The sequence below is a fragment of the Babylonia areolata genome, chromosome 21 (genome assembly GCF_041734735.1).
Source record: "Babylonia areolata isolate BAREFJ2019XMU chromosome 21, ASM4173473v1, whole genome shotgun sequence".
Lineage (NCBI taxonomy): Eukaryota > Metazoa > Mollusca > Gastropoda > Neogastropoda > Buccinidae > Babylonia > Babylonia areolata.
The window spans coordinates 34127355-34155158 of NC_134896.1; the positions used below are offsets into that span (position 1 = coordinate 34127355).

The window sequence follows — 27804 nt, forward strand, 5'->3', positions numbered from 1 at the left end:
AATCTGTCCTTGTGACAACAAAAACAGTGACGATAAGACACAACAATAATAACAATGGTAAATACTACTACTATCACTACCACTACTACTACCACTACCACCACCACCACCACTACTACTACTACTAATGATAATTATAATACTAATCAATGGACCATCATCATCATAAAAATATAATGAAGGGAACACTATCACACACTCACACCACCCACCCACACACATATGCACACACTCATCCCCAAACACACACACCCTTATGCACACACACACACCCTTATGCATATGCATATTTGCACATATACCCACATGCATGCATATGTCTACATGTACATACAGAATTGTATGCATATGCATACATAAACATAATTAGCTATAAAATCGTATTGTAGTACATTACAGATCATATTGTAGTACAATCACAGATATTGAAAAAAAGAAAAGAAAAAAAAATCAAGAAGTAAAGGGGTTATTAAGACTGTCAAATTAATCACCACACAGAATTCAGGAAAGAGGCACGACTGAAATGAAAATATATAAACAGAGCAGAGAAACATAGTTATATCACTGTACATATACAACAGTGATGAGAAATCTGACGCTGATGTGGCAGGCAATAACATCCAATCAATAGCGTGCATGTAATACATGAAAATCACAAAAGGTTGAAAATAAGATGAAACCCGTTAGAGAGAGAGAATGAGAGACAGAATGTATGTATATATGTTCAGCTGCAGTTTTCAGTACACAATTTACAATATAGGTAGGATCCTGTGGACGTATGTGGAACACACTGGTATTTTTGTTTTGTGCTTTGATGAAAGACAAGGGGGTTGGGGGGAGAGGGAGTCTTAGTTTCGTAAAAAGGAAATTTTCAGTTCATCTGATTTTTGGTGACCAGTTTTCATTTTGATATTCATTGAATCATACAGCTATGTTATAGTCTGTTTGTTTTCTGCTTTTATCTATGTTTCTCTACGTGACTATGTGAGTGAATGCATATGCTGGGCTTTCAAGCAACATGAGCGTGTGTGTGCGCGCATCTGCTCACAACCTGATCAGTGTTTGACAGGATCGACTCAGAGGTAGAAAAATACGAAGAAATCGAGGGGGCCGAGTCGAAACGAGTACACAGAATGTAAGCACAATATACATGCAAGCCGCATACAACAAAATAAGGCCAAATGACAACACTTAATAGCCAAAAAAAGCGTTAGACGAGACAGAGCGAAAACCTGACAAGATGGCGTGGAGAGCCTTGGCCAAAGGAATGATTCAGCGCTTATAGCTGTTAGAGGCGTTTGATTGGCTAAGAGCGGGCCAGACTAAGAGGGGCGTCTTTTCACTGTTAGCCGCGCGAAATTTGGCCAAACAGAGCAAACCATAGGCCTAGTTTGCATCAGTTTGACATGGTAAGTATATGTAAACACCAAACATGGAGTATAATACAAACTCCTCCTTTTGGTGATTGATTGCTGCCAGACTGGAACGCCTAGACCACTTGGCCCAGAAGTTCCGGCACAAGTGTGAAATCCACGAGGAGTGGTCTGCCGGCAAGGAGGAGATGCTGCAGTCCCGGGACTTCAAACAGTGCCGCCTCAACGAGCTGAAGGTACTGTATTGCATTGTGTTGTGTTGTGTTGTATTGTGTTCTGTTGTGTTGCATTGTGTTGAATTGCGTTGTGTTGTATTGTATTGTGTTCTGTTGTGTTGCATTGTGTTGTATTGCGTTGTTTTGTATTGTATTGTGTTCTGTTCTGTTGCATTGTGTTGTATTGCGTTGTTTTGTATTGTATTGTGTTCTGTTCTGTTGCATTGTGTTGTATTGCGTTGTGTTGCATTGTATTGTGTTCTGTTGTGTTGCATTGTGTTGTATTGCGTTGTGTTGTATTGTATTGTGTTCTGTTCTGTTGCATTGTGTTGTATTGCATTGTGTTGTATTGTATTGTGTTCTGTTCTGTTGCATTGTGTTGTAGTCCGTTTTGTTGCATTGTATTGTGTTCTGTTCTGTTGCATTGTGTTGTATTGCGTTGTGTTGCATTTATTGTGTTCTGTTGTGTTGCATTGTGTTGTATTGCGTTGTGTTGTATTGTGTTCTGTTCTGTTGCATTGTGTTGTATTGCATTGTATTGTATTGTGTTCTGTTCTGTTCTGTTGCATTGTGTTGTATTGCGTTGTGTTGTATTGTATTGTGTTCTGTTCTGTTGCATTGTGTTGTATTGCGTTGTGTTGCATTGTATTGTGTTCTGTTCTGTTGCATTGTGTTGTATTGCGTTGTGTTGTATTGTATTGTGTTCTGTTGTGTTGTATTGCGTTGTGTTGTATTGTATTGTGTTCTGTTGTGTTGCATTGTGTTGTATTGCATTGTGTTGTATGGTATTGTGTTCTGTTCTGTTGCATTGTGTTGTATTGCGTTGTATTGTATTGTATTGTGTTCTGTTGTGTTGCATTGTGTTGTATTGCGTTGTGGTGTATTGTGTTCTGTTCTGTTGCATTGTATTCTATTGTCTTGGGTTGTGTTGCATTGCATTGCATTGTATTACATTGGTTTGGGTTGGGTTGGGTTGGGTTGTATTGAATTGTATTGTGGTGTTTTGCGTTGTGTTGTATCGAATTGTGTTGTATTGTATTGAATTGTATTTTACTGAATTGTGTTCTATTGAATTGTATCGTATTGTATTGAATTGTATTTCTCTTTCTTGTCGCAACAGATTTCTGTGAGTGAAATTCAGGCTGCTCTCCAAAGGGAGAGTGTGTCGTTAACACTGAGATCCCCGCCCTTTTTTCTTTCTTTTTTTGTATTCTTTTCCTGCCAGCAGTTTTATTTGCTTTCCTGTCGAAGTGGATTTTTCTACAGAATTCTGCCAGGGACAACCACTTTGTTGCGATGGGTTCTTTTACCTGCGACAAGTGTATATTGCACTCGGGACCTCAGTTTATCTTCTCATCCAAAGGACTAGTGTCCAAACCACCACTCAAGGTCTAGTGGAGGGGGAGAAAATACTGGCGACTATGGGATTCGAACCAGTGCCCTCAGATTCTCTTGCTTTCTAGGCGGATGCGTTACCTCAAGGCCACCAGTGCCAACAGTGCCTCTTCCTTGTGAAGAATGCTCGTGGAACACATGAACATTCAGGCACTCACGTACAAGCATTCATCCACTCGTTCAGAATGTGAACCCCCTTCCCCACCTTGAGCTGAAAGTCGGCCAAGATTTTCTCCGGCCTTTCAAAGCAACGTTCAGTGAATGCATATTCCATGTGCTTATATTATACTTATTTTGCACCTGCTCAGAGTGGCAGAAGCTTGGCACACTCTAAGGCAAGATAACAGTTTCTAGAGGGCAAAGTAGACATGATTTGAATGAGCTTGGTTTTTACTTGAGAGGGAGGGGAATTTTATTCCAAGTTTTGTGAGTTGAAATAGGAAGGTATATGTATGTGTTACATGTATAGAAATGCGTTCAGCTTTTGCAGGAGAAATAGGAAGGGGTGTGTTTGTGTTCAAGCCATGAAGAAGGTGTGTGTGTGTGTGTTCAGGCCATGAAGAAGGTGTGTGTATGTTCAGGCCATGAAGAAGGTGTGTGTGTGTGTGTTCAGGCCATGAAGAAGGTGTGTGTGTGTGTGTTCAAGCCATGAAGAAGGTGTGTGGGTGTGTGTGTGCGTGTTCAGGCCATGAAGGTATGTGTATGTTCAGGCCATGAAGAAGGTGTGTGTGTGTGTGTTCAGGCGATGAAGAAGGTGTGTGTGTGTGTGTTCAGGCCATGAAGAAGATGTGTGTGTTGTGTGTTCAGGCCATGAAGAAGGTGTGTGTGTGTGTTCAGGCCATGAAGAAGGTGTGTGTGTGTGTGTGTGTGTGTGTTCAGGCCATGAAGAAGGTGTGTGTGTGTGTTCAGGCCATGAAGAAGGTGTGTGTGTGTGTTCAGGCCATGAAGGTGTGTGTGTGTGTGTTCAGGCCATGAAGAAGGTGTGTATGTGTGTGTGTGTTCAGGCCATGAAGATGTGTGTGTTCAGGCCATGAAGAAGGCGTGTGTTCAGGCCATGAAGAAGGTGTGTGTGTGTTCAGGCCATGAAGAAGATGTGTGTGTGTTCAGGCCATGAAGAAGAAGCACGAAGCATTCGAGAGTGACCTGGCTGCACATCAGGACCGTGTGGAACAGATCGCTGCCATCGCCCAGGAGCTGAAGTCAGTACAGGATTTGGTGCAGTGATGCTCTGTGTGTGTGTGTGTGTGTGTGTGTGTGTGTGTGTGTGTGTTGTGCTTGGTTTGGTTTCGTTTGGGGTTTTATTTTTATATTTATTCTCTTCATTACAGTTTCGTGTCAGGGAAAATTTTCATTTATGAGGATAGCAGATAAAGCTTGGAATATGCTGAACAAGTGAAGTCAAATTCTTTATTTACGAGGGTCAGTTCAAGTCAGATTGGATCCTTTCCTCTGTGTGTGGTGTGTGTGTGTGTGTGTGTGTGTGTGTGTGTATTCAAAATGAGTTTGGTGAGCGGTGTCTCAATGATTGTTTGCAGTGAGAGTGTGAACTGGTTTGTTTCAATATGTTGTCATTTACAGAGTTGTGTACTTGTTGTGTGTAAAACACTTTCAGCTCTCTGTTTGAGAAAAAGCATAGAGTAAGGTTTCATTCTTTTTATCTATATTTTTTTTTAATGATGTTCTACTTTTTCTGTGTTCTCTCTTTTTCTTTTCCTTACAGAAAGTAATGATTGAAATAAATGATACACCTAAAGACATTGTTAGCTGTTGTTCTTGCATAGCTTATTGTTTTTATGTATTTTTGGAATATACACTGAAATTTGTCAAAAGCATGTCTTGCATATGAAAGTATGTTTATAAAGTATGTATTATAAAACGTTTCCAACCATGACCATCAGAACAGCAGGAGAGGCAGTTGCTGTCCCAAGTGTCTGGCCTAGAATTTGATTGTAGTGGATAAAATCTTGCCATAGTTACATCCCCACTCTCCTCAGCCAAGAGGGCTTTTAGACAGTGGGCGTTACAGATGGTCCCCAAAGGCCAGCTAGCCCCCAAGGCTGCAGCACTAAGAGCCAGTGCAACCTTGCCTTCGAAAATCTTTCACGAAAGACCTAAGTTGTAAATGAATTCTCATAGTAGTGGAGAAACCACTGATCATACAGCTGTCTCTTTGCTGTTGGCTCAGCTGTAAGCTAATGTCAGTCTCTGATATAAGCCAAGCGAGCTGGGTTTACGAAATATTATTGAGTGGGTTCACTTTTCTGGTTATGTAATGCAGCTTACGTTGGCACTGATTTTTTAGGTCAGAAATTGGTGTTAACGTCAAACACGAAAAAGGGGTGGGGTGGGGAGGGGGGATTATTGCAAGGAACCTTTTTTTTTTCTCTTTGTGATAGAAACTGTATCATTGATAAACAGTTGTCATAGGTCGTTTGAAAATATATGGCACCAGTTTGGTCTGTGCTTTTTGAAGATTTGTTCCAAGGCAGATTTTTGCCGGATGAATTCATTGGGGGTGTTTGCTGTTTTACCAGTGCCCTTGACTACCATGATGTGGCAACAGTCAACGCAAGATGTCAGGTACGTTTGTAGAGGGGGTGTGTATGGGCGTGTACATGGGTGTGAGAGAGAAAGAATCCTCCACCCCATCCCCCAAATTCTCCACGGTTCTAGATCTTTGATACACACAGAAATACTCACAGTTCAGTGGTCACAGATCAACATACCCAGTTTCCCCCAACTCACCAGTCATCCCCCTTCCCCTTCCTCTCACAAGCGGTAACGCACAAATGTAAAAAAAAAAAAAAAAATCAGTACTCAAACAAAATGTCTACAATCACCAGTACGTGTGACAAGACATTAAACAAAATTCATTTTTAATTACACATACTTAACCGTGACCCACTAGTGCAGACTCCGGCAGGGGTCTGATTCCTGTCCTGTGCAAACTACTACCCACCCATCCGGAGAAAACGAAAGTAGCTACGGCCGATAACCTCCCAAAGTAGGTTACCTCCCCTGTGCATCCCTGACTAGCGCCCTCTTTTGTCATCAACACATCAACATGGTAAGGTTGGCCTGTTTTATTCAAAATACAAACTGTGAGCAGAATGCACGGATCAGGGAGCAAGGGAGAGCAATCCCTAATGACAGCCCAAATGAAAATGCATGAGAAATGCTGTTGAAAAAAAAACCCTGATGTATTGTGATGACGTGACCACACACCTGTTTTCGACAGTTATCAGTAACACTGCAATGAGTTCGCATGTTTTGATACAGCTGCTGGTCAGGCATCTGCTTGGCAGATGTGGTGTAGCGTATATGGATTTGTCCAAACGCAGTGACGCCTCCTTGAGCTACTGATACTGATACTGATGCTGATACTGATATAGCACAGTTAGAAAAAAAAAATCCATTATGATTATTTTCTGTTGACTGAAGGAAATTACAGTGATCATTATTTTTGTTGACTTTTGCATCACTCTTTCTGTCAACATGATCATAATATCATCATCATTCTCGGTGTCAACATGATCATAATAACTGTCATCATTCTTTGTATCAACATGATCATAATATATTCATCATTCTCGGTGTCAACATGATCATAATAACTGTCATCATTCTTTGTGTCAACATGATCATAATATATTCATCATTCTCTGTGTTTAACATGATCATAATAACTGTCATCTTTCACCGTATCAACGTGATCACAGTAACTGTCATCATTCTCTGCATTAGCATGATCGCAATAATTGTCATCTTGTCTTTGCCTGTACTGACGCTCTCACTGTTTTGCTCTAGTTTTCAGCATATCTATGATACATATATATATATTGATTCTTTGTGTTGACATGATCATATCATGATCATTGTCTGTATTAACATGATCATTATAACTACTGTCATCTGTCTTTGCCTGTACTGACGTTCTCACTGTTTTCTTCTAGCGTTCAGCATATCTGTGATTGATTGATAAAAACATGTATATGTTCTTTGACATGATCATAACTACCATCACTCACTGTGCTGATTGTTGTACTGACCCGCGCCCCACTGTGGTGTTCAGTATATATCTGTGTGATACATATGTCAGCTCACTTTGGATGTATGTAGAGTGGGAAAGGGAGAGTGTGTGGGGGGGAGGGAGGGGGGAGAGGGGTTTTTGAGAAAGAGTGGTCATGAATGTTTTATGTAACTTGTAATATTTTTCTTTCATGTAAAGCGCCCTGAGCTCTTAGAAAGGGCGCTATATAAATGTACATTATTATTATTATTATTATATATATATATTGACTCTGTGTTGACATGATCACCACAACTACCATCACTCACTCTGCTGACGGCTGTACTGACCGCGCCCCCCCTGTGGTGTTCAGTATATATCTGTGTGATACATATACATAAATTGAATCTTTGTGTTGACATCATCACCACAACCACCATCACTCACTGTGCTGACTGCTGTACTGACCGCGCCCCCCTCCCCCCCACCCCACCCCCCCTGTGGTGTTCAGTATATATCTGTGTGATACATATACATAAATTGAATCTTTGTGTTGACATGATCCCCACAACCACCATCACTCACTGTGCTGACTGCTGTACTGACCGCACCGCCCCCTGTGGTGTGTGCAGCGTATCTGTGACCAGTGGGACCGACTGGGTCAGCTGACCGTGAAGCGCAGAGAGGGCCTGGAGGAGGCTGAGAGGATACTGGAGAGGATCGACCATCTCCACCTCGAGTTCGCCAAGAGGGCTGCGGTCAGTGACAGCTTCGTGGGACATTTTCTGGATGAGTGTGTGTGTGTGTGTGTGTGTGTGTGTGTGTGTGTTTGCATGGATGGAGATTAGTGTGTGTATGTGTGTTTAGATTTTTTTAAAATATTGGGAAGGTTCAGATTTAAGGAAGGTGTGTAGGGGGGGGGGGGGGGGGGGTTGCTTTTACTCTGTTATATTTGTGGGTTTGATTGGGGTTTTTTTTTTGTTTGTTTTTTCATTGTTGTTTTTAATATCATACATCATCTTTTACTGTTGTGTTGCTAATCTGTTTGTGTAGTAGACTTCACTACTGATTATTCATTTTTCTGACTGAGAGATTAAACTGATTCGGATTGTGATAGTGCTGTGTGTGTGACTGTTGCAGTTGATTGTAATAGTGGTCTGTGTGTGTGTGTGAGTGAGTGAGTGCGTGTGTGTGTGTGTGTGTTACTTTCACAGCTGATTGTGATACTGCTGTGTGTGTGCGTGACTTAAACAGCTGATTGTGATAGTGCTGTGTGTGTGTGTGTGTGTGTGTGTGTGTGTGTGTGACTTAAACAGCTGATTGTGATAGTGCTGTGTGTGTGTGTGTGTGTGTGTGTGTGTGTGTGTGTGTGTGACTTAAACAGCTGATTGTGATAGTGCTGTGTGTGTGTGTGACTTTCACAGCTGATTGTGATAGTGCTGTGTGTGTGTGTGTGACTTAAACAGCTGATTGTGATAGTGCTGTGTGTGTGTGTGTGACTTTCACAGCTGATTGTGATAGTGCTGTGTGTGTGTGTGACTTAAACAGCTGATTGTGATAGTGCTGTGTGTGTGTGTGTGACTTAAACAGCTGATTGTGATAGTGCTGTGTGTGTGTGTGACTTAAACAGCTGATTGTGATAGTGCTGTGTGTGTGTGTTACTTTCACAGCTGATTGTGATAGTGCTGTGTGTGTGTGTGTGACTGTTGCAGCTGATTGTGATAGTGCGGTGTGTGTGTGTGTGTGTGTGTGTGTGAATGTTACAGCTGATTGTGATAGTGCTCTGTGTGTGTGTGTGTGTGTGTGTGACTGTTGCAGCTGATTGTGATAGTGCTCTGTGTGTGTGTGTGTGTGTGTGTGTGTGTGACTGTTGCAGCTGATTGTGATAGTGCTGTGTGTGTGTGTGTGTGTGTGTGTGTGACACTGTTGCAGCTGATTGTGATAGTGCTGTGTGTGTGTGTGTGTGTGACTGTTGCAGCTGATTGTGATACTGCTGTGTGTGTGTGTGTGTGTGTGTGTGTGTGACTTAAACAGCTGATTGTGATACTGCTGTGTGTGTGTATGTGTGTGACTGTTACAGCTGATTGTGATACTGCTGTGTGTGTGTATGTGTGTGTGTGTGTGTGTGACTTAAACAGCTGATTGTGATACTGCTGTGTGTGTGTGTGACTTAAACAGCTGATTGTGATAGTGCTGTGTGTGTGTATGTGTGACTGTTGCAGCTGATTGTGATACTGCTGTGTGTGTGTGTGTGTGTGACTGTTGCAGCTGATTGTGATACTGCTGTGTGTGTGTGTGTGTGTGACTGTTGCAGCTGATTGTGATAGTGCTGTGTGTGTGTGTGACTGTTGCAGCTGATTGTGATACTGCTGTGTGTGTGTGTGTGACTGTTGCAGCTGATTGTGATACTGCTGTGTGTGTGTGTGTGTGTGTGTGTGTTACTTTCACAGCTGATTGTGATACTGCTGTGTGTGTGTGTGTGTGTGACTGTTGCAGCTGATTGTGATACTGCTGTGTGTGTGTGTGACTGTTGCAGCTGATTGTGATACTGCTGTGTGTGTGTGTGACTGTTGCAGCTGATTGTGATACTGCTGTGTGTGTGTGTGACTGTTGCAGCTGATTGTGATACTGCTGTGTGTGTGTGTGACTGTTGCAGCTGATTGTGATACTGCTGTGTGCGTGTGGGTGTGTGTGTGTGTGACTTAAACAGCTCATTGTGACAGTGCTGTGTGTGACTGTTGCAGCCATTCAACAACTGGATGGACGGAGCCAAGGAGGACCTGTTGGACATGTTCATCGTTCACACCACAGAGGAAGTGCAGGTCAGTTGGATGTGGTGGTGGTGTTGGTGGTGGTGAACAGTGAGTAGGTGGTGAGTTGCATTGGTTATAGGCGGGGTGTGGGGGTGAGTGTTGGTGGTGGTTGGATGATGGTTGTGTGCGTGGGGGGTTGGGGGGTGCAGAGATGCCAACTATTACAATTTCGCCATATTTTGTTACGCTCAATCGCAGTTTGTTTCCGACATTACACCAGCGTCAAAATTGTTCCTTTGAGTTCATTTTCGACTACATAGTATTGTCACGAGAGACTGGACAGTGGAAAACAGACCTAGTGTAACAATTACAAACAACCTCCGGTAGCAGTTACACCATGTTGCAGGTAGGCCAAAGTGCTCACATGCTTTGAAGATAAAATGTGCGTTTGTTGATGTGGCTGGGAGTCCGAGTGTTCCCTACCAAATTCAAAATGTTCCTTCCAAATTTCCTGATTGTTCCTGCAAACGCTTGACAGGGGTTGGTGTCTCTGATGATGGTAAGCTGTGGTGTGTGGGTGGTGGTGGTGGTTGCATTAAGATTCAAGATTCAGATGGTTTAATGACTTAAGCAACATGCTCATATCACCAAGTGGAAAACACGCTCCCCCCCTCCCCCACCCCTTCGAACGTTCCCTCCCTCCTACACTTTTACGCTTTTCACAACATTCTTTGCATGTGGTTGCATTACATAACCTGTGTTGTGAACAGTGCTGTCTTTTTGGGAAGTACAGGCGGGTCTTCTTGTGGATTATATTAACTGCATTGTGGACAACGTATGTTTTTCAGAAGTACATGTAAGAAGATTTTCAACCGAGTTGTTGGTCAAAATTGTTCCAATGAGTTCATTTTCAACTACATAGCATGATCACATGTTTTCCTGTCGTAAGATTACCGAGATGCTCTAGACCTATCAGTCACAAGGCCAGGGCAGTCACTGCCAACCTCAGTCTCATTTGATGATGCTCCTCTAATCACATGCATGTTTACATTGAAACAGCATTGAATGGACCAGTCAGCTTAAATGTAGCAGTTCCACCGTGTTGCAAGCAGGCCCAATTAATTGTATGCCTTTGTAGATAAAATGTACGTTTGCTGACATGGCTTGGAGTCCAAGTGTTCCTATTCAAAATGTTCCACCGACGGGTGCAATAGCTGAATGGTTCAAGCGTCAGACTTTCAATCTGAGGTTCAGCCCCGAAAGGGAGTATGGTTGCCTACATGGCAAGGTAAAAACGGTCCTACACATAAAAGCTCACTCGTGTACATACGAGTGATCGTGGAAGTTGCAGCCCACGAATGAAGAAGAAGAAGAATCATCTGAGGGTCCCGGGTTCGAATTCGGTGATAGCACCTGGTGGGTAAAGGGTGGAGATTTTTCTCATCTCCCAGGTCAACATATGTACAGACCTGCTTGTGCCTGAACCCCCATCGTGTGTGTACGCAAGCAGAAGATCAAATATGCACGTTAAAAATCCTGCAGTCCATGTCAGCATTCAGTGGGTTATGGAAACAAGAACATACCCAGCATGCACACCTCCGAAAACGGAGTATGGCTGCCTACATGGGAGGGTAAAAAAATGGTCATGCAAATAAAGGCCCACTCGTGTACATACGAGTGAACGTAAGAGTTGCAGCCCACAATTGAAAACGACGAACAAGAAAATGTTCCTGCCAAATTTCCCTGATTGTTCCAACAAACACATGACAGGGGTTGGCATCTGTGTGTGTGTGTGTGTGTGGACAGAGCCTGGTGGACGCTCACGAGCAGTTCAAGGCCACGCTGGGGGAGGCGGACAAGGAGTTCACCACCATCGTGTCCCTGGCCCAGGAGGTGATCCGCCTGTGCCAGCAGTTCGGCATGACTCCCCCCGAGAACCCTTACAGCACCCTCCACGCCAAGGTCAGTGGTCTGTCCCAGGCCCTCGTTGGTCAGTTCTTGTCTATGTGTGTGGGTGGGGTGTGGGGGTGGTGGTTGGAGGGTTTGGTTGTTGTGTGTTCCTCAGTTTTCTATATTATAATTATTATTTATTTATTTATTTATTTATGTAAGCTTATCTATTATTTATTCCCCCCCTTTTTTTTTTTTCTCAAGGCCTGACTAAGCGCGTTGGGTTACGCTGCTGGTCAGGCATCTGCTTGGCAGATGTGGTGTAGCGTATATGGCTTTTGTCCGAACGCAGTGACGCCTCCTTGAGCTACTGAAACTGAAACTGAAACCTCAGTTCTTGTTTTGGTGTGGATTGGGTGTTGTGTGGTGTGGGGGATGGGGCGGGGGTGTTGGTAGGGTTGGGTTTGGTTTGTGTGTGTAGGGGATAAGGTGGGGAGGCAGCTGGTGGGTTGTGGTGGGTGATTAGGCGTGTGTAGTTGTTGGTTGTTACTTTGGGTTTTTTTTTTTATTTTTTTTTTTTTTTTTTTTTTTTTTTTTTTTTTTAATAGAGATGTATAGAGTTTCACACTTGTATATTTTTCTCTTTTTTTATATACATATATTTTTTGTGCGCATGTGCGTAAACACTGATTTTGTTCTGAAAAATGTACATTTCGAGGATACAACAGAACACAAGCCGTAGTGTGAATCAAGACATTTGTGCAGATAGTTTTGAAGATGTTTAGTCCTGTAGTGTTTTCCCTGAATTTTGTTTTTGTTTCTTTCTTCTTCTTTTTTTTTTTTTTTTTTTTTTAATGAACACTGTTTTTCACGTGCATATGTATATTTTTAGGGCACAACACAAGCCATAATTTGAATCAAACATAATGAAGATAAAGGCCAGATACCAGAAACAAAAAACAATATTTTTACTTGGAGTATTTCATTCATTAAAAAAATTACTATCAACAATGTTAGTTTCTTGCACAATTCTTTTTTTTCTGTAACTTTACAAATTATTATCCATCAAATCAGCAAGATGGTGTTTATGTTAAAAACAAAGGATGGCAAATGCAGTTCCATAACATACAGTGTGTTTAAAAGATGGATCTACTTTTTTGACTCACTTGTGTAAACAAAGTGAGTCTATGTTTTAACCCGGTGTTCGGTTGTCTGTGTGTGTGTGTGTGTCTGTGGTAAACTTTAACATTGACAGTTTCTCTGCAAATACTTTGTCAGTTGACACCAAATTTGGCTTAAAAATAGGAAAAATTCAGTTCTTTCCAGTCATCTTGTTTAAAACAATATTGCACCTCTGGGATGGGCACAAAAAAATTAAAAAAAGAAGCCTAATTATATGCAAACTGCATTTACTGTTATATTTATATTTTTTGTATTCTCTAAACTTGGCACTTTGACCTCTTATTCTGACACAACAACAACAAGAGGAGTCATTATTATCATTTTTTGTTCAAACAGGAACTTCTTTTGCTAAGCATGGAATTTTTATTTATTTTGCAAACGTTTTGGTGCAGATAGTAAAAAAGGGAAATTACTCTGTAATTAATGCTAGGGGACTTAATTTATCACAAGTGAGTCTTGAAGGCCTTGCCTCTCTTGTTTTTGTTGTTGTTTTTTTGACAGCTGGAATTGAAATAAAGGGTGTCGGTAAAGGTCTTGCGGCAACAGTCAGGACAAAATAAGTTGCTGCTGGCTTGGCAGCCATACAATCCTGGTGTAGCACAGATGATTTTCACGACGGGTTGATATTTTTTCACAACTGATGCTACGTATCTGTTGTCAAACAAAGTTTCAAGTTGATCGACTTCTTTTTCGTTCAGGCGCTGTTGGCCTGTGCGTTGTGCAGACATCCCAGTTTCATTGCACTGTTATTGTGTTTACTGATATCACATGAATTGTTTCAGAATCTTGAATCAGTTAGGAACAGAAATCTATGATTGAATTAGAATTTTTTGAAGATTTCAGCAGATATTTAGAATCTTTCATGAATCAGTTAGGAACAGAAATCTGATAGAATTATAATTTTTTCAAGATATCAGCAGATGTTTAGAAATTGATCATATTGCGTTGAACTCGTCAGAGTGATTGGCAGCTTCACAAAGTAAAGTGTTCCTTCTGCTTTCATAGATGGTTAAAGGCTTTATTTCACATACCTTTTTTTTTTCTTACTATTTTTCTCGGGGAGGGGTTGGAGGGGGGGGGGGGGGTAGTCTTTTTTCCTTTTTTGATGTTTTTTTTTTGGGGGGGGTGATTTGTGATATGGTTTTGATTTTGTTTTGTGGGGAAGAGTAGACACATAGTGTCATATGTTTTATATCTGCATCTAATATTTGTAACATTTCTCTTGGATGTTCAGTTTCAGATATGCTTCACACACACACACATATACACACATATGCCACAAACACACACACACACACACACACACACACACACACACACACACACACACACACACACAGAGCACAGATACATACTGCAGAATGTTACCATTTAATCACCATTTCCATTTTTACGCATGTCAAGTTTAGTTTGAATGCTTTGACTTGATGATTGTTGTGTAAAAAAAAAAAACAAAAAAAAACCGCTTGTGTTATGATCCTGACTAAACGGCATGATAGATATTCTGACACACCTTCATTAGTCATAACTCCTTTTTTTTTTCTTCTTTTTTTTTTGTTGTTGTTTTTTTGTTTTGTTCTTGCAAGTTGATCATTCATTGATCCAGTGTAATGTGGCTTTTAAATCATAAAATGATATCAGTTATTTTCATTTTCTCCTCCTCCTCCTCCTCCTCTCCTCCGAAGTTAATTATGACTTGTATGATTTTGACTCTGCCCTCCCCATGTTGATTACAACTTGATACAGTGTCAAAACTCAGTTCATAGACCTTTCACAGTGTGTGGGGGAGTTATCAGTTGGCTGTAAGTCAGGATTTTTTTTTTTTTTTTTTTTTTTTTTTTTTTTTTTAATGATAATCAGAGTTTGGTCAAAAGCATTTGATATCATTGCTGACAGTGTTGTTGTGTTTTCCAGGTTATTGCTGTTAAGAACAGTTGTATATATTTTCAACTTAAAGAGAGTGCATTTGTAACTTTGATAATATATAATGACATCAGATGCAAAAGTTTCCCTAAAAGTACCCCCTGTCCCATCCTCCCATCTCTGTCTCACTCTCTGAGCCTCTCTCACACTCTCTCTTTCTCCCCCCCCCCCCCCCCCCTCCTGCTGTCTCTCTCTGTGCTTTCCCACTTCCTCCTTTCCTTCTGCCGTCATTTGTTTATTTATCATCATACTGATAACCATACTGCATTATTACTGATAACCTAGCATCTTCAAGAAAAATGGGGGAAGTGAACGAAATTGGTTGTTGAATGTGAACAACGCCCCCCACCCCCCAACCCTCCCTAGAGACCCCCCCCCCCACCCCCCCCCACCCCCCCCCCCCTTCTATTTTATGTCAAAGCAGCATGGCAAACACACAACCCAGAAGCTTAACTCAGAATCCTCACACATCAACACACTGTCAATACAACTAAGTTTTTTCCACTCATGATACCATTCATATAAATTTATATATATATATATATGAACTATACTGGACCTCAACCAATGATAAATTTCACAATCACACATGCATGCCTGATATGAAAAATATGGATCTAGTCGTTCATCATAATGTTATCAATAACAATGAGACATTTTCTTATATACAATAATACAAATATGACATCAAACAAAAATATATATTTTTGAGACAGTTAAGTTCCTTTGTCAGTATGTGTGCAATTCAAAATGTTATAACTTGAATTAAAAAAAAAAATGCTACAAAGAGAATCAACACAAGTAAGATTTCAAACAATAATATGCCAGTAACCCCCCCCCCCCCCCCCCTACCCCCCTACCCTTCATATGTGTGATGATAACATATTTCACCCCTCTTTGAAAGAAAGTTTGACAAAAACGTTGACTGACATCGCTCACCGCATTGTGTTTTGCTATGTTGCATTGGGGTTTGTGGATGGGCCCCAGGAGGTTAGTATGTAGCAGTAAGTGTTGTCTCCCTTTGTGTGTCTCTGAACCCATAAAGGTTCCTGTGACAACTTCTTGTTTGTTTGTATGCAATTGTCTTATTTAGCTTCTTTTTTTCTCTCTCACTCTCTCTCTTTTTTCTTTTTTTTTTTTTTTTCTTTTTTTTTTTCCCCTCTCTCTTTCTCTTTGTTTCTATATTCAGAAGGAATGATTTCTTCACTTTTGAATAAGGAAAAAATATTGGAGAGAAAAAAAAGATACAGTTCTGCTTTTTTTTTCTTTTCTTTTTTTTTCACAAACGAAATATTGGAGAGAAAAAAAAGATACAGTTAAAAGCAGGGTAAAAAGTGCTTTCTGCTAAAGCTAAGTAATCCTCTCAGCATTTGCTTTTTTAAATTATTTGATCAGCTAAGAGGGAATTGCTGAGTTTGAATTGTTTGTTCACATCGGCTTTGTGGGGGAAATTACAGTCTGTTGACAAATGAACATGTGTATAACAGAACGGATTCAGAATTGTTTAAGACTTAAACTGTGTTCAGATTTGGCATTACAGAATAAGATACCCTTCAATGAGTAAGAATCGTTAAAATGTTTCTGAATCTATGGTGGTTTTTACACATCCAGAATGAATCATTTTGAATCCATTTTTTCAGGTATGTTTCTTGACTTGTTTAGAAATTGCAAACTGAGTATTGTGTAAGGTCTGTCTTGTCGTTTTTTTTCAATTATTATTATTATTATTTGTGAGGAAGTCATCCAGCTGGATATGGAATTGGTGAAACTATAATTCTTCTCATCATGATCTTTCCTGATCTCTTCTGTACTTCATGCTTGCTTCATGGCAGTGGATGATTCTTATGTACACATATAATTTTCTTTTTCTTTTTCTTTTTTTTAACTTAAGGAAAACTAATCCAGATTATTCAGATTGCTGTCCTCCAATCAGCTGCTGCATTTTGGCTTTGATACTTTTTAATTTATGCATCATTGCTTATTAGTTCATGTACAGACCCTTGTTTTCTGCAATAGTTTGGAAGAACTGTATGTATGTGTATGTATGGGAAGGGGACGGGGGGGGGGGGGGGGGGGGGGTGAAACGTAGATCTTTGTTTATCCATGCCTGTGGAATAAAAGGCTTAGAAGTTGACACAGACGGTTTTGTTTCTTCCTGCCGTCGGTTCAGTGGACGCTGACTGCTAAAGTAAATTTGGGTTTGGAGTGTTGTCCTGCCTGTGTAGTGAGGGGATATTCAGGCATTACAGTTTTTTTCCAAATAGAAAGAGAAAACAGTACTGCAGAAAAAGAAAAAGAAAGAAAAAAAAACAAGAATGGAGATGCACATTTTTTGGTGATAACCCAGGACATGGTACCCTCCCCCTTGCCCCACCCCCTCCCCTTCACCTCAACCGGCCCCCTTTTTATTCAAATATGCAGCAATGTCAATTTCTAATTAATAATAACAATCATCGTTATGATAATAATCCAAATAATAATGATAATAATATCATTTATTTTCAGTCTAATATCATCATCTTAGATGAACAGACTGTAAATAGATAAATGATAAACGAATGAACGAACCCAGGATGCACTGATTTGGAAAAAATCTTCAGCTTGTACTGTTGGAGGGGAAAATGGTAATTTTATATTTGGTGCAGTAGTGTCTTCAGATTCATAGTGACAAGGTTTTAGAAGAAATCATTCAACATTCTTCCTCTCCTAGATAACTGTACAAAATTGTTTGAACCAAATGATTTTTCAAAGTTGTTTTGTGGTTTTGTTTTTTTTCATGGAGTACTGTGATGCCTGAATAATGAAAACAACATCCTGGACCTGAGTTATCAGACCAGCTTTGCACTGTAGCACTCTGGATTAGACTTGTGTTTCATTTGTGACTGCCATCATCTGGTGAAAGTAGCTAACCAGGTCTCATCATTTTTCGTTTTCCTTTTAGTTAGTTGAGCATGATAACAAAATGCAGTTAATTGACATTTTTTTTTTTTTTTTTTTTTTTTTTTTTTTTACTTTTTCCTTACGCTGTTGTAGATTGGATATCGGTGACCTGTAGCTGATATTCATTCTTCATTTCTTGTTTTGTTTTGCTCATACTTAGTATTGTCTGAGTATCGTGACTTATGAGTATTTTGTCCGGTTTCGCAGGTGTCTTCTTTGTGAAGATTGGGTGTCTTGAATGTCGTTCACAAGCGCAGGAGTTGTCTTTCTTCTTTGTATGCTCAGAATGGACATCAGTGCAAGCGGGAAATAAGTGAAAGTGTTTTAATGATATCGGGAACTGTATGATAATCAACTGGAATTGCACCTGGAAGTTTTATTTTGAATATTGGCATTTTGCTTGAGAGATTGTGAAGTTAATTGTGAAAGAGAATTTTGCTTGAGAGATGGAAATTGATTGTAAATAGTTTGCTGAGCTTTTGGATGAAGGTATCTTTGATACATCTCTCTCTCTCTCTCTCTCTCTCTCTCTCTCTCTATATATATATATATATATATATATATATATATATATATATAGTCTTCCTAGATGACTGGAGAACAAAGAAGCATTTCATTGAAAGAAGCAAAATAAGATAGGAATATCCTAAACTTGGAAGTGTTTTATATATATATATATATATATATATATATATATATATATATATATATAGACACACACACACACATATATATATATATATATATTTGCTGATGTGCATTCTGAGACTAGAAAGTAAACTGATTGTGTCTTTGCCCTTGAAGAAGGAAAGTGATGCATTTTGAATGTGAATGCCGTTCAGACTGTTGTGCTGTTGTGGTGATGAAGCATGTTCGGTGTCTGTTCAGCTCTCTGATGTCTGTTAATCGTCATCGTCGTTTGATGTTTTGTGTGCTGGTTGTGGTGTGTCAGGTTGATCACGGAGAGACAGGTGTGGTATGGTTTTTTTGGGTGGAGGGGTGGGGGTTGGGGGGAATTATCCTTGTATTCCATGTGTTTTCATTGTGATGTTTTGATACCCTTGTTGAAAGACAATCACCAATGAGATCACCCCTGATTGTTGATTTTGGAAACATTTTGAAACAGTGGATGGAGGTGGGGGGGGGGGGGGGCACGGGGGGAGTAAATGAACATTTGAGTTTGTTGTATGTTGTGTTTTTTTCTTTCTAATATTCACTATTAGCAGCTGAACATTAGCGTAGAGAAGGGATGAGCAAAGCAGAAATACACTGACCGAAAAATAGTTTTAAAAAAAAAAAGAAGAAGAAGAATCATAACACATTTTGATAAACAGAATTGCACATTCATGCACAGGTTTGTACACAGTCCACTTGATACCAAATCACACACATCCCTTTGCTCTCTCTGCCTATCTTCGTCCTCGCGCACGCACACACAGTCACATACACACACGCATGCACACACACACACTCACACACATTCTCTCTCTCTCTCTCTCTCTCTCTCTCTCTCTCTCTCTCTCTCTGTCTGTCTCTCTCACATACACACGCACACACACACACACACACACACACACACACACACACTAAATAGATGAATAAAGAATTCATAAATTGGTTACAAGATGCCAAGCAGATGGGCATAATGGGTGATTCTTTGTAACTCTATGCTTTGCACTGATCACTAAACAGAATATGCCGATGCTGTACATAATCAATGTATTATGCGCATTTGTTGAGTGGAAAGAGTTGTGTGAGTGAGTGCACGTATCATGCTGCATTTTATTCATCAAGAACAAATGTATGGCTGTCGTTGTTACATGTCACATGGACATCATACAGTGAAGAAATGTAAACAAATGTGCTTACATTCAGTCTCTTTTTAATTGTTTTATGGTTTGGTCACAATAAAGAATTTTTATCTTTAGACTAGTAAGTGGAGTGATGGCCTAGAGGTAACACATCCACCTAGGAAGTGAGAGAATCTGAGTGCGCTGGTTCAAATCACGGCTCAGCCGCCGATATTTTCTCCCCCTTAAATAGACCTTGAGTGGTGGTCTGGACGCTAGTCATTCGGATGAGATGATAAACCAAGGTCCCGTGTGCAGCATGCACTTAGCACACGTAAAAGAACCCACGGCAACAAAAGGGTTGCTCCTGGCAAAATTCTGTAGAAAAATCCACTTCGATGGGAAAAACAAATAAAACTGCATGCAGGAGAAAAAAAAAAAAAATCGGTAGCGCTGTAGTGTAGCGAAGTGCTCTCCCTGGGGAGAGCAGTCCAAATTTCACGCAGAGAAATCTGTTGTGATAAAAAGAAATACAAATACAAATAGTAGGATGTTCTGAATGATGAATCATAGATTGTGAAAGTTTCAGGTTTATGGTTGTACAGAACTTTCATAGACGTTTCTCCAGCTGTCTCTCTTTGCTGCAGCCGAGCTTTGGTCATATTTCTGGACTGAAATATATTGGAGAGCCAGTTCAGTTGTGAAGTCACATGTATTGATAAACTTTTTTTTACATTCTGAGTCAAAGAAGTTCACCAAGGAAGACTGCTCTCTCTCTCTCTCTCTCTCTCTCTCTCTCTCTCTCTCTCTCTCTCTCTCTCTCTCTCTCTCTCTCTCTCTCTCTCTCTCTCTCTCTCTCATTCTGTGACCCTCTCTTACATGATCATGTGTATGTACCCCTTCATGAGGGGCAGTGGCCTGAGCATGAATAAATTATCCGTATCCATATCTCTCTTCCAGCTTGTTAGTCAATCAGTATTTATGTTTGTTTGGTGTTTTTTTTCTTTTCATTTGAGTTGACTAACAGGATTGAATAACAGATTGTCAACTAATAAATGTGGTCAGGTTTGGATAGAAAAGGCTGTTTTATATTTTCACATGGAGGGGCATGGTATTATACTCTACAAGCCCCTGCTGAAGATAATTTTGCTTCTGAATGGAATATGACGGCATCGTGTTTTAGGTCATGATAGCTACTCATGGTTCTCCATCCCAGCCCCACCTGTTCTCTAAAAGTGAAATTTTTTTTTTTTTTTTTTTTTTTTTTTTTTTTAAATACGAACTTTAACCTCATCATTTTGCATTGAACTTTTCCTTTGATTTTTTTGTTTGTTTGTTTGCTTTTCTTGTTGTTGATACAATGTCTGTAAAATAATGGGTGCTGTGTTTTTGATGAGGTGAGTATTGATACTGATGTAAGAAATAGGAAATTTGGTGTTGGGTGGGTGAGTGGGGGGGGGGGGGGGGGGGTGATGTTGATGTATTCATGGTAATTTCATATTGAAAAATGTCAGAGTGCTGATCAAAAACAGTGTGAAGTGGTGTATGGTATATCAGGTTCAATTTTTTATGCATACACGTTTTATATGTCTTTTTTTTTTTTAAATCATAAGTGTTAAGGCATTAAGGGTGGGTTTTTTGTTTGTTTGTTGTTTGTTTTTTCTCATGTGACAAGCTTGAGGGCATATTTCCGTATACACACACTGTGTAAAGTGATTGATTATTGAGCATGTTAATATACCTAACAAACTGTCCCACTTCAATCAAACCCTAATCTAAAATACCAAATAAACCATCTGTAACCTGGAAATCCCTCTCCCCAGGAGATCAGCCACAAGTGGTCCGAGGTGCGGGAGCTGGTGCCGCGGCGCGACCAGACCCTGCAGCAGGAGATGATGCGGCAGCAGAACAACGAGCGGCTGCGGCGACAGTTCGCGGCCAAGGCCAACGTGGTGGGCCAGTGGATCGAGAACCAGCTGGACGCGGTGGCCTCCATCGGCGTGGCCATGAAGGGCTCCCTGGAGGACCAGCTGCGCAAGCTGCAGGCCTTCGACAAGGCCATCATCGCCTACAAGCCCAACATGGATGAGCTGGAGAGATACAACCAGGTGGGTGTGGGTTTGCGGTTTTCCCTCGGGGTCTCGACGGGTGGAAATATAGCCGAGTGGTTAAAAGTGTTGGACCTGGGTGGAGTGGTGAAAATGAGGAGTAGAGTTGCCTTTCCCCAAGAAACATTGCGTTCATGCCGAAACGAGGCCTCAGACACTTAATGGGCACAATAGCCTAGTGGTTAAAGCATTGGTTACTTTCAATATGAGGGTCTCCCAGGGTTTGAATTGCAATATCGGCGCCTGGTCTCCCAGGTCAACATATGTGCAGAATCTTGGTAACGGTGCCTGGTGGGTAAAGGGTGGAGATTTCTCCGATTTCCCAGGTCAACATGTGTGCAGAATCTCAGTAACAGTGCCTTTCCAATCTCCTAGATTAACATATGTGCAGACCTGCTTAGTGCCTGAACCCTTTTTTGTGTGTATATGCACACACAAAAGATCAAATCTTTGTCAGTGTTCGATGGGTTATGGAGACACGAAAATTCCCAGCATGCATCAACCAGGACAGAGTCATCGGCAAGTCGATGTTGGTCGTGAAATAAGAAGAACTGTCAGCTTGTATCAGAGATTGCCATGAACTGGAGAAATAGTGATGGGAGAGCTGTTTGACCAGTACTTTATCCACTGCCATGGGGATTCATTTACAGCTTAGTCTTTTGTGAAGGACTTTGACTCTCAAACTGTGGGGCAAGACTGTGCTTACACTTTGTGAAGGACTTTGACTCTCAAACTATGGGGCAAGACTGTGCTTACTCTTTATGCTGCAGGCTTGGGGGCGAGTTGGCCTTTGGAGACCATGTCTGTTTCAAAGCCCTCTTGGCTGAGAGAATGGGCTATAACTTTGGCAAGACACTCTCAACTAAAATCAAATTCTAGCCTAGACAGCCAGGACAGGAGTTGCCTCTTCTGCTTTTCTGATGGTCAGAGTTGGATATGACTGACTATCATACAAAAAAATTTTTTTTAAACATCTGGGAGGGAGATGTATGGGAGAGTGATTAAGAATACAAGGCCATCATCACCTACAAATTTAACGTGGATGAGCTGGAGAAATACAACCAGGTGGGTGGGTCAGAATTTTCCTCACTCGCTTTTTTAAAGCATCCAGGAATAACGAAAAGCTACAAATATGTAAAAAGACGTTTAAGTAAGATGGAAGAATGGATACATGCATAAGCAGGCACACACACACACACATACACACACACATATACACACACAACATTAAGTAAGATGGACGAACGGTTACATGCATAAGCAGGCACACACACACACACACACACACACACACACACACACACACACACACACACAAAAGAAAAAAAAGATCAGCACACACACACTAAAGACCAACACATATGAAGACATTCTCTTAATTATTTTCTATTCTTTCTCACTCGCTCTGGCTCTACCAACCTTTCTCACTCTTCCAAACACATACACACTCTCTACCATGGCAGAATGTTTCTCTCTCTCTCTCTCTCTCTCTCTCTCTCTCTCTCTCTCTGTCTGTCTCTGTGTCTGTCTGTCTGTCTGTCTCTCTCTCTCTCTCTCTTTCTCGTTGTTCAAAGGATGTTACTACAAATAATTTTGGGAAATCCCTGTTGGACTTTTGCTTTTTGTTTGAACTTGTAATTTTGAATGGTTATTGTAATGGGGATCGAGATGGCGATTTTACTTTTGTTTCTACCCAAGGATGTAGTGTCATTGATTATTTTCTTGTTTCTGACTGCTTATTAGATAGTTGTAATTTATGTATTGGTGATAGTTTATTTTCATGGCATCTGCCAGTCGAATTGTCCTACATAAATAGATTAAGTACTGAAAAAGAATCTGACTCAATTCAAAAAGGAGAAGAAAGGATAGTGTGGTCTGAGGAAAATGTGCATGTATATAAGGATGAGTTGGACAGTTGTCAGTTTAAGGAGTGTTTACAGAATGCTTATAACATGTTAAATGTTGATGTTAATGCCTGTGTCAAATTGTTTTCATGTGCATTGTATGGAGCAGCTGCATGTATGATTCGAACAGTTGGTAGAGGACAGAAGAAATGTAATGATTGGTTTGATGATGAGTGTAAGAGGAAGAAAAGACTGGTCAGAGGCCTTCTTAAAAGTTTCCAGAGATGTAAAACTGAAGAGAATAAAAGAGTACGTAAAGAAACATTTGTAAAGGAAAGGAAGGAATATGTTTATTTGAAGAGAAGAAAGAAACGTGAATTTGAGGAGCTAAGGTTACAGAAATTAAAATCATCAATCAAAGATTCAAATCTGTTTTGGGCAACAGTAAGATCTGTAAATAGAAAGGCATTTGTTTATAATAATATTAGTGCTCAGCAATGGTATGACCATTTTTCTAGTGTATTTGTAGGTAATGCTAATACTGAAACAGAAGATGAGGTAGTAGAGGAGGTTGGTGATTTTGAAGAACCTTGTTTTAATGACCCAATTAGCAGGCAAGAAGTGATTGATAGCATAAACAATTTAAAACCAGGTAAAAGTGCAGGCCCAGATAAAATATTGAGTGAAATGTTAAAGCAGGCAAATACAGATATTGTTGATTTTCTGGTGCTTTTATTTAACAGATGTTTCAATGATGGAATCTTTCCAACAGATTGGGCAAAATCGATTATCATACCTATTCACAAAAAGGGAGACCCAAATATTCCAGATAATTACCGTGGAGTTGCACTTACAAGTATCATTAGTAAAGTTTACACTTACATTTTAAATAGAAGATTAACTAAATGGGCTGAACGAGAAGAAAAGATTATTGAAGAGCAAGCTGGATTTCGATCAGGTTACAGCACCATTGACCACATTTTCACATTGTTTGCAATTGTACAAACACATTTATTAAAAAATAGAAAATTGTATGTTGCTTTTGTAGATTTTCAGAAGGCCTTCGACTCTGTGAATCGAAATAGTTTATGGAATGTGTTACGTAAAACTGGTGTTGATGGTAAGCTTTATATGGCACTGCGTGGTGTATATGATGCAGTTTTAGCGTGTGTACGTGAGAAGGGTGTATATTCAGATGTATTTGAGTGCCCACGTGGCGTAAAACAAGGATGTCTGTTGAGCCCTATGATGTTTTCGTTCTTTATTAATGAACTGGCAGGAGAGATAACGAAAAAAGGAAGACATGGGATTCAAATGATCCCTGGGGCTGTTGAACTGTTTCTCATGTTATTTGCAGATGATGTAATTCTTTTGTCTGACACGGCCATAGGACTTCAAAATCAGCTGAACATATTAAAGCAAGAAGCAGATAGATTATTTTTAAAAGTTAATCTTGAGAAAACAAATGTAGTTGTGTTTAGAAAAGGTGGTTACTTATCTAGATATGAAAAATGGCACTATGGAACTGATGAAGTGAAGGTAACTAATGCTTATAAGTATCTTGGTATGATTTTTACAACTAAGCTGAGTTTGACAAGGACAGTAGCAGAAATTTGTAGAAAGGGGAAGAAGGGGGTTATAGAAATCTTAAGGTGTTTACGTAAGTTAGGCTCGATAGATTCATATATATTTTGGAAACTTTTTGATACTCAAATAGAACCAATGATAACATACAGTGCCGAAATTTGGGGACTTTCTGATAACAAAGATTTAGAAAAAGTACATACATTAGCTATTAAACGTTTTTTAAATGTTCCATTACATGCTTCAAATACTGTATTATATGGAGAAAGTGGTAGATACCCATTATACATTAAATCATGTGTAAAATGTATAAAATATTGGTTAAAATTAATAAGGCTACCCACATCGAGATTATGTAAGCAGGCGTATGAAATGTTAGTAAATGAACATGAGAGAGGGAAGGAAAACTGGGTATATTTTGTAAAGAAGACATTAACTGTAAATGGATTTGGGATTGTGTGGATGTGTCAGGGAGTTGGATGTGTAGAAGGATTTGTTTCAGAATTCAAAGATAGGCTAATTGCTTCATATAAACAGAATTGGCACGGTAAAATGGAAAGCACTGAGAAATATAGATGGTTTTATAGTTTTAAAAGTATATTTCAAACAGAAAAATATATCACAGTCGTGACAAACAAGTGGCACCGAACAAGTCTCGCTAGATTTAGAACGAGAACGATTGGTTTGAATGCTTATGAAAAGTGGTTTCAGACTGAGCCCTCGTTACTCTCCCCTTGTCCGATGTGCGGGCATTCAAGGGAGGATGAGTTACATTTTTTGTTTAGTTGTAAAGCTTATGAAGATATTCGAGAAAAATGTGTTGTATTTAAAACAAATTCAGCAAAGTATGAAGATATTTTTGGAGTGCTTAATTTAAATCAGGAAACTTCACTACAGTCACTTGCAAAATATATTGCAGAAGCGAATAACATGCGACGAAAAAAAACTCAACAATAATAAAATAGTATCAGGTGTTGCTCATTGTGAAAAGTGAAATCTGTGTTGTCACTCTCATATGGAAAATATTATGTTATACATTTATATATGTTTTTGTTTTTATTTCTCTCTACATGCCATTACTTTGAATGGATGGTCGAACTGCACTTTGTTGCACAGATTGATTGATTTCGTTTTGGTTTTGGTTTTCATCAATATTATTACTATTGATGCATGTTGTTATTTGTATTATGAACCACCATGTCATTAGGGCTGTAAAGCTATTGACATTAAAGTGTTCAGTGTTCAGTGTTCAGTGTTCTCTTTCTCTCTCTCTCTCTCTCTCTTCCCCCACCCTTCCAAACCCCCTCCCCCCACCCTCCTCATGAATTTATTCATTTTCTGTAACCCATCTGTACCAGTCTCGTCACACATGTGCACACACACACACACACACACACACACACACACACACACACAATTCACAGTTGGCTTGGCAAGATCTTGTGCCAGAAACGTGTAAAACTTGTACATGTGTAACAGTGGATGAATCAAAAAGTCAAATGCATTGATTAACCAGGGATTTTCTTTTCATTTTGTCCTGCAGGAAGTGCAGGAGGCAATGATTTTCGAGAACAGATACACGCAGTACACCATGGAGGTAACGTACCCCACTGCTTTCTCTTTCTTCCCCTTCACCCTGTCTGTCTGTCTGCCTTTCTCTTGGCCTGTGAGTTCTGTCTCTCTCTTTCTTGTACACGTATACATGTGTTGAGTATGGCTACATCTGTATGTGTATGATTATGTTTGTGTGTCTCTTAAAACAAAGGCAGATATGTTAGTCAGCCAATGTGCTGATATCTCCACCATCGGAGAATAAAGATTCATTCATTCATTCTCTCTCTCTCTCTCTCTCTCTCTCTCTCTCTCTCTCCAGTCTTAACTATGAAGTGTATCATGTTGTTTTGTTGTTGTTCTTTTACAATTTTTAAAAATCATTTTAACAATGTAAAAGTAAATTACATACATACAGGTACACAGGGAAAAGAAAACCACAAAAATATTTAACATTGTTCTGATTCTCAGTTCTACAGAAATGTCTTTGATGAGTGTATGTTGAGTGAAATCAGCCACAGTTTCTTTGGTGGTGTTTTTGTTTTTGAATACAGAAAGGTAATATGTAAAAAAAAATATATATACATATAGATAGATATATGGAGAGATATATAATGCAAAGTATAGCTTGGAACTGCTGGCACTGCATCAAAAAATATACATATATGTTCATTTTGTAGATCTTCAGATAAGGACAACAGGGGTTTTCTTTTCCGGCATTCAATGGTGCTTGTCATGTTTTTCTAGCATTTTATGGTGCTTTGTTGGTTTTTTCTTTTCTAGCATTCTGCAGTGCTTGTAATTTTTTTCTGGCATTCAATAGTGCTTGCAGTTTTTTTCTAGCATTCTACGGTGCTTTTTCCCCCTTTTCTAGCATTCTACAGTGCTTGCAATTTTTTTCTAGCATTCTGCGGTGCTTTTTTTTTTCTAGCATTCTACAGTGCTTGTAATTTTTTTTCCTAGCATTCTACAGTGCTTGCAATTTTTTTCTAGCATTCTACGGTGCTTTTTTTTCCTTTTCTAGCATTCTACAGTGCTTGTAATTTTTTTCTGGCATTCAATGGTGCTTGCAATTTTTTTCTAGCATTCTAAGGTGCATTTTGTTTCTAGCATTTTACAGTGCTTGTAATTCTTTTCTGGCATTCAGTGGTGCTTGCAATTTTTTTCTAGCATTCTGTGGTGCTTTTTTTTCTAGCATTCTGCTGTGCTTGTAATTCTTTTCTGGCATTCAGTGATGCTTGCATTTT

The 27804-nt window shown here is 39.8% G+C and overlaps 1 protein-coding gene across 1 annotated transcript in view; it reads left to right on the plus strand.

The window, feature by feature from the left end:
- The window catches only part of LOC143296464 (alpha-actinin-like), a 69692-nt gene that overhangs the window by 29864 nt on the left and 12024 nt on the right, over positions 1–27804 (plus strand). Inside the window, exons 10-17 of the mRNA XM_076608409.1 lie at positions 1480–1609; positions 4091–4182; positions 5518–5563; positions 7625–7750; positions 9737–9814; positions 11552–11707; positions 21294–21578; positions 26550–26603. Of these exons, the coding sequence (XP_076464524.1) occupies positions 1480–1609; positions 4091–4182; positions 5518–5563; positions 7625–7750; positions 9737–9814; positions 11552–11707; positions 21294–21578; positions 26550–26603 (967 nt within the window). The remainder of the gene's footprint in view (positions 1–1479; positions 1610–4090; positions 4183–5517; positions 5564–7624; positions 7751–9736; positions 9815–11551; positions 11708–21293; positions 21579–26549; positions 26604–27804) is intronic.